General features: G+C 41.5%; 1 protein-coding gene across 3 annotated transcripts in view; it reads right to left on the bottom strand.

Annotated features, from left to right (window-relative positions):
- LOC127622140 (protein dispatched homolog 1-like) overlaps positions 1–11,409 on the bottom strand; it is a 94,172-nt gene that overhangs the window by 13,686 nt on the left and 69,077 nt on the right. For all 3 annotated transcript variants that reach the window (XM_052096094.1, XM_052096093.1, XM_052096095.1), the window contains exon 2: positions 10,388–10,943. In XM_052096094.1, the coding sequence (XP_051952054.1) occupies positions 10,388–10,899 (512 nt within the window). In that variant the 5' untranslated portion in view covers positions 10,900–10,943. The remainder of the gene's footprint in view (positions 1–10,387; positions 10,944–11,409) is intronic.

The following is an 11,409-nucleotide window of genomic DNA, read 5'->3' as shown; positions in this document are numbered from 1 at the left end:
CCTGACTGAAAACCCACGACACACATTTGAATCCGTGATAGATGAGCACACGTGTATCTGCTCAACTGTAGAAATGTTGAAGGCTCAATCCATGAGTGCCGCGAGGTCGTAGGGTCAACTCCTGATATCTTCACATTCTTTGCTTTGACATGCGTGGATATATGGACTCAAAGGAGGCAGATTTCAACACTGTGGCCAACAGTTACAAGCTGTCCAAGACATGTCTTCATTATCTATTGGTCTCCCAGTGCATGTGTTCTGCAGCTAAACCGCCGGCCAGTCACAAACGATGGAATGCAGAGTAAGCACCACATGCTTTGAAATGTATGATACACTGTGATTCATGGGAGAGCATGGAGGCCTTTACCCAAATTAACATATTTGTGGCACTCAAAGTTAAAATGATTTAAATACATCAAAATAGGAATCAGCAAAGGACTGCACAATTAATCGAAAAGGTCATTGAGATTACAAATACGGATGCATCGACTGCAAAACTGACGATGAACGGTGCAGTTTCTATTTACAATGTGTTTTTGCAGCATATAATTTACTTTTATGCATTTGGCAGAAGCTTTTATCCAAAGTGACTTACAGTGCACTTATTACAGGGACAATCCCCCCGGAGCAACCTGGAGTTAAGTGCCTTACTCAAGGACACAATGGTGGTGGATGTGGGGATCGAACCAGCAACCTTCTGATTACCAGTTTACCAGTTATGTGTTTCAGCCCACTATGCCACCACCACACAGCCACAATTAAAAGAAGTTAATGAAGATACTAAGGGATACACTAAGGGAGTGTATCCTCCTGAGACGAGTGTGACTGCTGTCCACATTTTCCATTTCCGTTTTTGATTTTTGTAAATAGTAGCACCTACTAAACGAGCAAAAAACTATTATTTTTCAAGAGCAAATAATGTTCCTAAAAATGTATGTCCACATATGTGGACAGCTGGATCAAGTGAAATTTTAAATAATACCAAACTATAGAAAGTCAGATATTTTTCATCAAATTGTTTATTATTTGTCCAGAAGTGATTATATATATATGTTCATGAGATGTTACAGACATTACCTCAGACATTTGCATAATTAATTCAGATTTAAAGTAATGTCCAGCATCGTCCAATCACGGTCAACCATGTTAAAATGATACATTATAAATGGTGAATCTATGCACTGATGATCATCGTCCCATGTGTGTCAAACATGTCGAGTGATCCAAACATCATCTGCAGCCTGAAACTGAACTTTTGATCAGATTTTAGGAGTGAACGCACTTAACTGCATAGAGAGATACAGGATGCTCCCTTGCTCCCTATTTAGTGCATGACTTAACCTCCAGTGTGCTGTCTGTCTGCACTGGTCTCAGAACAGTTATAGAGAGCTATAGGATGCTCCCTTGCTCCCTATTTAGTGCATGACTTAACCTCCAGTGTGCTGTCTGTCTGCACTGGTCTCAGAACAGTTATAGAGAGCTATAGGATGCTCCCTTGCTCCCTATTTAGTGCATGACTTAACCTCCAGTGTGCTGTCTGTCTGCACTGGTCTCAGAACAGTTACAGGAGAGATATAGAATGCTCCCTTGCTCCCTATTTAGTGCATGACTTAACCTCCAGTGTGCTGTCTGTCTGCACTGGTCTCAGAACAGTTATAGAGAGCTATAGGATGCTCCCTTGCTCCCTATTTAGTGCATGACTTAACCTCCAGTGTGCTGTCTGTCTGCACTGGTCTCAGAACAGTTATAGAGAGCTATAGGATGCTCCCTTGCTCCCTATTTAGTGCATGACTTAACCTCCAGTGTGCTGTCTGTCTGCACTGGTCTCAGAACAGTTATAGAGAGCTATAGGATGCTCCCTTGCTCCCTATTTAGTGCATGACTTAACCTCCAGTGTGCTGTCTGTCTGCACTGGTCACAGAACAGTTATAGGAGAGCTATAGGATGCTCCCTTGCTCCCTATTTAGTGCACTACTTAACCTTCAGTGTGCTGTCTGTCTGCACTGGTCTCAGAACAGTTATAGGAGAGCTATAGGATGCTCCCTTGCTCCCTATTTAGTGCACTACTTAACCTTCAGTGTGCTGTCTGTCTGCACTGGTCTCAGAACAGTTATAGGAGAGCTATAGGATGCTCCCTTGCTCCCCATTTAGTGCACTACTTAACCTTCAGTGTGCTGTCTGTCTGCACTGGTCTCAGAACAGTATGAAATGCAGCTTATTTTAATCCTAACTCCATATAAACCTCTGAAAGACACATTTTACAGTTTTTGGATGCAATTCTCAACGTGTAAATATACAGGAATTAATTGAATAATGTTAATGAATAGAATTGTATTGCACAGAGACAAGAAGTATATTAAAATGAGGTGAAATGACCCACAGATGTGTTTAGAGTTGAACATGTTTTTCTACTTTTGAGGAAATGCAGTATGAGTTTCCACATATGTGGACATCATGTTTATCCGCGCTGATGTGCGAAAAATGAACAGATGTTTTAAAGCAGCATATCAAACGAAATTAGAGACGCTCCTCTTTACAACCAAACAGGATTCAATGACACAGCTTCAAGAGATTTCTTATGACATTAACATTTGTGCGCTGGACTAGTCAAACTACCAGCTGAAATCACTGGCATTTTGCCAAAAATCTCAAGGATAGTTTCATTCAGCTCTTGGAGTGTGTAAATAGCGACAGTGACTGTGCTTTGATATCAAGCATGTCTAGACATGTGCCAAACTCATTTAGAGAACAGCAAAGCCCAGGCGGAGATGTAGCTTCAGCAAACAGCATTTAACATCAGACTGGATCCAATCATGCAAAATACAGCTTTCATTGAACATTCTCATTCTAAAGAGCATTTGACTGAAATATTGTATATTTTTAATGTCTTAATGATCTTTTAAGCATATACTAGCCTATAGATGTCTTCTAAACAAAAAAACGTAACATTAAATCTATGGACATTAAACTAATATGGGTAGTTGACACATGAAGTGTCCATAGACTTTTTAGATTTTTATTTGCAGGTCACAGTATGTAAGAACTCAGTTCATGACCCCAGACACAAAGCCAGACAGTACGATTACATACCCCACGAGTCTTAAGACACGTCTTGTGAATCACAGAAAAATAACTTCACAATCTCTACCTTTAGAGAGGGCGTAAGTGGACTGAGAGGTAGAGAGAAAGTTCGGCTTTACTGTGAGACAGGAAAACACAACAAGAGAGGAAATTAAAGGAGAGGACAGGAAATTAGCGGAGACAGGTAAGAGGGCAAGACACTGAGAGATGAAAATATTCAGTATGTGAAGTTTAGTTATCAGCACAGTATGCACCGATGGCATGAAAAGTCTGGGAATGTCCACGTCTACAAAGCTAAAGGCAACCAATAGTGGATTTTGAATCCCGATAACTAAGAGGGTGGAAAAGTCCAATTACCTATTAATCGGCCGACAGTTTCTAAAATTGATTTATAGGACGTTAAAAACATTCTTACCGTGCGTTCAGACCAGAGGCGGCGAGAGCGTCAAAATTCGCTCTGGCTGTCCTGCCAACAACGCTATGGAATATTCGTGGACGCTCTGACGTATTTGAAATAGGCGGCAACGTACGTTGAGAATGCTTGTTTTTGTGAACTATATTTAAAGGGGCCACAAAACATCCAGACATGTCGACCGGTATCTTTTTGACGACATATCACAAGTAGCGTATATCCTCATGAACTATTTTAATATATTATTATATAAACCATAATATCCACTTCATCAACTCACCTGGCACACTAACAATTTCAGACATTTTATTTATATCCCTGTAAGCAAACCGGGACAGATCATATATTATGGGAAAACCCGCCACGGCAATAATCAGTTTCTCCTCCAATTGTCTTTGGGACTAATGTTTGGTGGGAACCGAAGTTTTCACAGTTGTTTTCTCTAGACTTCACTAGAGCGGAGCACTTCTATATTCCAATAGGTTGCCGCCGAACCGCGTCAAAGCTCATTACCATAATGTTGCCTGCACTTGAACTTTCCTCTGACGCCCACACCGCCCAAGACTCGCCGCGCCGCTTCTCACCGCCGAGAGATGCTGACTGTCATAGAAAATGAATGACTTCCGGTCGATTTGATGCTCTCGACGCCTCTGGTCTGAACGCACGGTTAGTCTTTCCAATCCTTACTACGACGGGCACAGACAGAAGAGTCCAAAATGAATAAAATCCCAGTTGCTCTTTAATGTGAACCAAAAAATAGCTTGAAAAAAAACCCGGAAGATTTGAAGACTATGAATAAGCCCTTGAGGTATCACTTGAGTAGGGCTGGGATAAACGATTATTTTTTAAACGATTAAGCTAGTGATTATTTTTTCGATGCATCGATTAATCTAACGATTCATTTTTCCAGTCCGATTCGATTATCTCCCCATTAATTGACTAATAGCAATTTATACATGTTGATTTACATATCTGAATGAAAAAAAAAAATGAATTCCTTAACATTGCAATATGTTTATTGCTCTTAAAATTCCAAAATAAAAGACTATACAAGTGCAAAGTAATGCATTCTTAGTCAGAGGTGGCATTCAATAAAACCTTGACGCCTTGAAAACACATAGGCCTAGCTTACTGAAAAAAAGTGCATATTGTAATTCTTTTTTCAGAATAAAATAACAACAACTTGATGTCTAGCATTCAATAAAAAAATAAAAAGGTCACCCAGCCACCCTTTCTTAGAGCTATTGAAAGAATACAGTAACTATTGTAAACTTGGGGGCTTTAAGCTAATACAGAAAGTGCTTTTCCAACAAAAAATAAATAATGAAAATAAACATTCAGAATTCAACATTTATGTTGAACATACTGAAAAAAAGCATCTTCATTCACATGCAAATAACAATTTACACTCTGACACTTTCCTTTCACCTTAAGAATACTGTGTGTGTGCGTGCGTGCGTGTGCGCGCGCGGGGCGCCTCTTCATGTGCTGGTGCATTGCCGTAGTGCTAGATTGGAAGGCCATCTCCATTTTGCAAAGACGACATATCACGGAATTGTTTCCTTTAATTTGAAAGAATTCCCATACTTTAGAGGAACGAGTGCCTTGCACTTCTGATAGTCTGAGGAGCCACTCGTGTTGCTACTACTCTCCGGCGCCGCCATCTTTGTTTTGGGTCTGACGAATCGATGACGTCGATGCGTTGTCCCAGCCCTACACTTGAGGTTAGTTATTTAACCAAAATAACCAAATTTGCATTGAAGTGATAATGAAAATATGGATGAATATTTGTCGGTAATTTTATTTTCCCTCTAGAGATCAGAGAGAAACACGGAGGAATAAAAATGGCAACAATCTGTACATTTTGGATGATAACCGATCCAGTTCCAAAAAGCAACTATCGGCACCGATAAATCAGTAAAACCGATGCATCAGTCTACCTTTAGCAGACAGTCCCTGACTCTGTGCGACGTCGGTGCATGCGCCTGCCATTGACATTGGTTGAATGTGTCCGTATAAGTTAGTGGTCGTACACCATAATATCAAACAATTGTTTTCTATATGTACAAACACCACCATTCAACGTCTGTCGGCGGCACCCATCTACGACTCCAAATGCTGCTCAAATTGTTGCCGCGCTACGGATCGCAACTCGCTTATTTTCCATTTAATTTGACCCAACTCGACTGTGCACAAGAAGCACTACAACAAGAATGACTTTTATTCCCTTCCACACAAATGATGAGCAAAACGGCAGATTAACAGTTCATAATAAACACTTGTTCCTCACACAATGCTATCTTGACATATTAACACTTTTACTATAGTGCATGACTTATTTTAACATTTGCATTACATAACCAACTACATTTACAAGCTCTTTCCAGCGTGATCAAATTGTACGATAGATTATCTGATAGAGCGTTGCAATAGTGATGTAAAGGACCGGAGTCCGGTAGGGTACGCAAGTCGACACGTGAGCCGAAAGTGTCATAGAAGCAGCACAAAATGACACGGTTGCGTTTTTCATCTCACATTTGCCATTTATGACACTATCGGTTAGGTTTAGGTTCAAGGTTTAGAGTAGGGATGTCGGTTTTGTTGGTTTAAATCTCGATAGAGCATTAACCTTAAAAAACGTCATCTGTTTGGGAGAACATTTAACTTCCTTTTAGCGCCACCCGGTGGATATTTCACATCAGAATTGCCCCAATACATGTAAGAAACCACGTAATGTAATTTAGCATAAATGTCGCCAGTCACGTAATTCCTATGACATCAGACTGGACGCAATGCATACTTATGTCCTAAATTGTGTCTGAAAGAGTATGTTTCAAACCGATGTATCAGTAATAGTGATGCTGGCCTTAGTAAGCACTACTGTTTGTGCAGTGATGGTTTGGGATTAAACATTTAAAAGCTGTGAATTGAAAACGATTTAGTGCAATCGCTGCAGGGATTCTCCTAAAGTCACATAATTTGTCTCTTTGATCGTGATGATAATAACTGCACCTGTAGCTTTAACAAGTATCAAACACAAGACAGTCCAGGTCAGGTTAATACATTCCAGCTGTTCCCTCAATCTTCTACAGTCTGCAATCTGTTAAGTAAACCAGAATAAGAGTGCTAGACATTGGTCTAATTTGAGGTTATGCCTGGGTCCTGCTTGGTTTGAGTCTTTGATCGTGGTTTATGGGATCAGGTGAGCTTTGATCTGCTCTGGGCATCTTCACCGACTCCATGGGTTCCTCGTGCCCGGACCGAGTTATGCACAAAGAGCAGGGAAGCGTCAATAGTGTCTTAAAGGGATAGTTCACCAAAAGAATTGAAAGTTCTGCCATCATTTGCTCACCCTCATGTCATTTCTAACTTGTATGGCTTTCTTTTCAGGTGCATTGCAAGTGTCTCACTATAACTCAGATTTGTATCTTTTTTTTAAAGATAAGGAGGGACGAGTCTAAATTAATTTTGTGGTAATCAGCATTATGCAACAAATGCTGTTGATCGACCTTAACTTGTATTGAACCCGGAATATTCCCAATGGCATGCGTGGCCTAGATGAAAACGAACTTTTGTTCCAGAAACGTATTTTGTGTTCCACAACCATTTTTCTTGGAACTGATGGATAATAAGTTAACATTCAAAACTGCACACAACCTGACATGACCTCTCAAAAGCCCATTATAGCCTGTGTCTAACATGCATTCCCAACTCAAGACTGTTGACCGTTATACAGGCACAACGGCTCATTTTTGTCTGGGAAAAAAAAACATACTTCGGCGAGTAATAAAGTGCAGCTGAGCTGCCAAAAGCGATGTTCAGCAAGAGAAATGGCAGTATGGCAGATCATTAAAGCACCGAGGGGGTTTCCGCTCGACTGCACGTGTTTCTGTTCGGCTTGGACATCAAACTTTGGAGCGCTCGTCACAATTCAAGAACACTAAAGTGAGGGGCCTAGGTAGCTCATTGGTAAAGACGCTAGCAACCACCCCTCGAGTTCGCTAGTTCCTAGAATCCCAGGGCGTGCAGAGTGATTCCAGCCAGGTCTCCTAAGCAACCAAATTGGCCCGGTTGCTAGGGAGGGTATTGTCACATTGGGTAACCTCATCGTGGTTGCTACAATGTGGTTTGTTCTTGGTGGGGCACGTGATGAGTCGAGCATGGATGCTGCGGTGGATGGTGTGAAGCCTCCACACACGCTAGGTCTCCGTGGCAACGCACTCAAGAAGCCACGTGATAAGAAGCACGGGTTGACGGTCCTCCACCCGGATTGAGGCGAGTCACTACGTGACCACGAGGACTTGAAGCGCATTGGGAATTGGGCATTCCAAATTCCAACACTCCAAAACACTCACAGCTCTCGACAGGGTAACTTTAGTAGCTTTAAAAAGTGTTAATGTATTAGAAGCATACAAGTGAAGATCAGCAGAAGTTTTATGTTGCATTTCATTCTGGATGTTTCCTTGAATACTTGATAGTATACTGCCGTTAAAAACTTTTATAACTGTTAAAAAATTTGTATTTTTTGTATTTGTATTCATTTTGGTATTGTGATCATGTTTAGCCTTTACTGTACATGATAAGAAATATGATGGAGTGCGTACTCCGGGTAGGGAAGGAGGTATTGCCTCAAGTGAAGGAGTTCAAGTACCTCGGGGTCTTGTTTACGTGTGAGGGGACAATGGAGCGGGAGGTTGGCGGAGAATCGAGGCAGGTATTGCACTCGCTCCATCGCACCGTTGTCACAAAAAGAGAGCTGAGCCGGAAGGTAAAGCTCTCGATCTACCGGTCAATTTTCGTTCCTACCCTCACCTATGGTCATGAAGACTGGGTCATGACTGAAAGAATTACGTCACCAGTACAAGCGGCCGAAATGCATTACCTCAGCAGGGTGGCGGGCTTCTCCCTTATAGATAGGGTGAGGAGCTCAGTCATCTGTGAGGAGCTCGGAGTAGAGTCAAGTTGTACCGTGAAGTGGAAAACCCCCAAAAGAGTCTTGGTGCTAAAGTTATTCTTCACAACTCAATCACTGGTGAGTGAAAACAGAATATTTACTAGCCAGTGGCTAATAACCGCCAGTTTTAGTCGCATAGAGGGAAATTTTGTCACATGAGCGTGTAATTTACTCTCGATGAAGAGGGCTGAGAAGTGACTATAATAGATATATCAGAAAGAGCTAAACACAAGCTAAACAGTTGTTGTTTCTGATAACACGTAAAGGCGTCTCAAACTGACACCCTGAAATTGAGAAGACAAAGATAATTTTCAGGCTACTTGGCTGGTCGAGGCTTGCAGCTGTCTCACACACACACACACACACACACACACACACACACCTCTGGATGTTTCTTGAATATCTTCCAGGCCTGTACTTCAACGTTGGATGAAGGACCGACAGCTTTATGCGTTTCTTTTTTTATTTGATCAAAGATTCAGTTGATTACACATCTTAATCTGCAAACTAACTCCACTAGCTGCATCTGGACCACAACCGCGATTCAAAGAGCTTCAGATGCAACTCCGACAGAGACACATGCGGGCACGTGTGCGTGTTTTATATTAGGTGAAAGGCCTTTGAGTTCAAAGATTCCTCTAGAATCAGAGGGTGCCAGCGCCGTGACCTTGTGCATCATCTTCAGCTTAATCCAGCCGAATGACAGCTCTACAGTTCAAACGGATATTTGACATGTCGTTTTACTTTGCCAAAATAATGAATCCTCATGAATAAAAGTCTAGATAGCCAACACACTTACACAGGAAAACAGACCATCTGACTGACATGTCAAGCGTGTTCAATTCATACAACGTGCCATTTACGGGCAGATAAATCTGAAACCGATTTTTCTCCCAAAAATGAAAATTCAGTCATTGTTTACTCACCCCTGTGCTGTTATAACCCGATATGACTTTCTCTCTTTTTCTGAACACAAAGGGAGAAATTGTGTAAAAATGTTGTGCTCTTTTTATGGTGTTTATGGTGACCAACTCTTGAAGCTTCAAAAGTACGCCAAAGTATAATTCAGAAGTCTAATAAATTATTCAATGAGCCTCATGATTGTTATGAAATCATACGATAAGATTTGGTGAGAAACAAACTGATATCTAATGTATTTAGTGAAAATATCAGTTGATCGTTGATCTCCTGTGCACCCTCATAGGACACGAGAGAAACACAGCGCCCTCGCAATATTGCCGCTTTCAAGTGAAAACTCGTTTTGTTTCGTTTTCTTTACAGTGATGGCCCCGTGGGGAAAAAACGGGGCCACATGGGGAAGAAAAGCACCTAAGTTTACTGCCATTGAAAACGTAGTTAAATGATTTATTTGTAGCAAGTTGTTACTAACGATGACGTCACAGTACGCCAAAATTCATGCAAACGCCTATTTAAGATATGAACAATCAAACATAGTGGCCCCATTTTTGAGGGGCCACCATGTAAATGTAAAACGGACCAAGACTAAAGTTGATCAAAAAGGGAGAAATATGTTTATTATTTAGAAATATTTGATATTTAAAGCATGTTTCATGTCATTCATAAGTTTTTAAGCATTAAAAGGAAACTCTATATTTCCATTTGATTTATATGTTTGAAGTTAAATATATATATATTAAATTAATGTGAGTTTAAATGTATTTGGCTAAGGTGTATGTAAACTTCAGACTTTTGACAACTAATCGTGAAAGACCTAAAAGTGACAAATGTATCGTCATAATCGCAATTGCTTGTTTGACAATTAATCGTCAGCCAAATTTCAGAATCGTGACAGCCCTATTTATGTCTTGTGGCTTTACTTTTGAAACAGTGAGTATTTTAACGTTTACGTATTGGCAAATGCTGTCTATTGAGCTCAACTTGTATTGAACCTGGAATATTCCTTTCATTTTAATGCTCACCTCAGTGTGGTCATGTTGGGCGGGTTCTGCAGATGCTCCTGCCATTGGTGCTGCATGCAGAAACATCGGACGCCTTGAACTCCGCACAAGCCCATGTGAAGTGGCGCAGCTGGCACAGCACTCTGGAAGAGGGCGCAATCCTGCTGGTTACCGTTGCAGCAGACGGGCTGACGCGGGGCGCAGCAGGCGCAACAATGGGTTGGTAGAGAGTTGGGTAACAGCACGGCCAGCCGCTGAGAGTCTGCGCCATGCACTGAGGATGAGGAAGAAGCGGAGCCTGATGAAGATGGACGCACCGTTCCATTCGTTTTAAGCCTTCCTCTTTGATCCGACTGCTCCGGCTGGATTTGTTCATTGGGATAAGTGGGGTCCCCATTGGATGTAGACACTTCCAGGTCCTCCTCTGTGTCTTCGTTGGCATTTGTGGCAGGGAAAGTTTTGTCGCTGGCGCCTGTTGAGTGTCCACCATTGCTGAGGGACCGGAGGTCATCGGACCCCTCGCTCAGGGCCATGGTCCTTCCTGCCCGAGGGCCTACCGTACGCTCAGGACTTTACTCTGTAAACAAACACACAATCACGGTCATTCACTGAGACTCTACAACTGTTGAATTTGTGTGGAAGACAGGGATGGGCATTGTAAGGAATTGTCGCTAGTATCTGTACAGCGAAGTTACTAGTGGGCATTCCTACTTATGTAGCTTTTAGGGTGTGTTCACACTTCTAGTTCGGTTCTCTTGGTGCGGACCAAAAAAGAAAATGATACATTTATTCCTGGTTCGTTTAACGTTCACACTGGCATTTTTAACACCGAAACTAACAATACAAAACCAAAGGCATTGGGAAAAAGTCACAACCTGATTGGACAGCTTTTATGACGTACAGTGCATCCGGAAAGTATTCACAGCGCATCACTTTTCCACATTTTGTTATGTTACAGCCTTATTCCAAAATGGATTCAATTCATTATTGTCCTCCAAATTCTACAAACAATACCCCATAATAACATTAAAGAAGTTTGTTTG

This window comes from Xyrauchen texanus, chromosome 28 (assembly GCF_025860055.1).
Source record: "Xyrauchen texanus isolate HMW12.3.18 chromosome 28, RBS_HiC_50CHRs, whole genome shotgun sequence".
Classification (NCBI taxonomy): domain Eukaryota; kingdom Metazoa; phylum Chordata; class Actinopteri; order Cypriniformes; family Catostomidae; genus Xyrauchen; species Xyrauchen texanus.
Note: the sequence above shows the minus strand (reverse complement) of the source record. Positions and strands in the feature narration are given on the sequence as shown.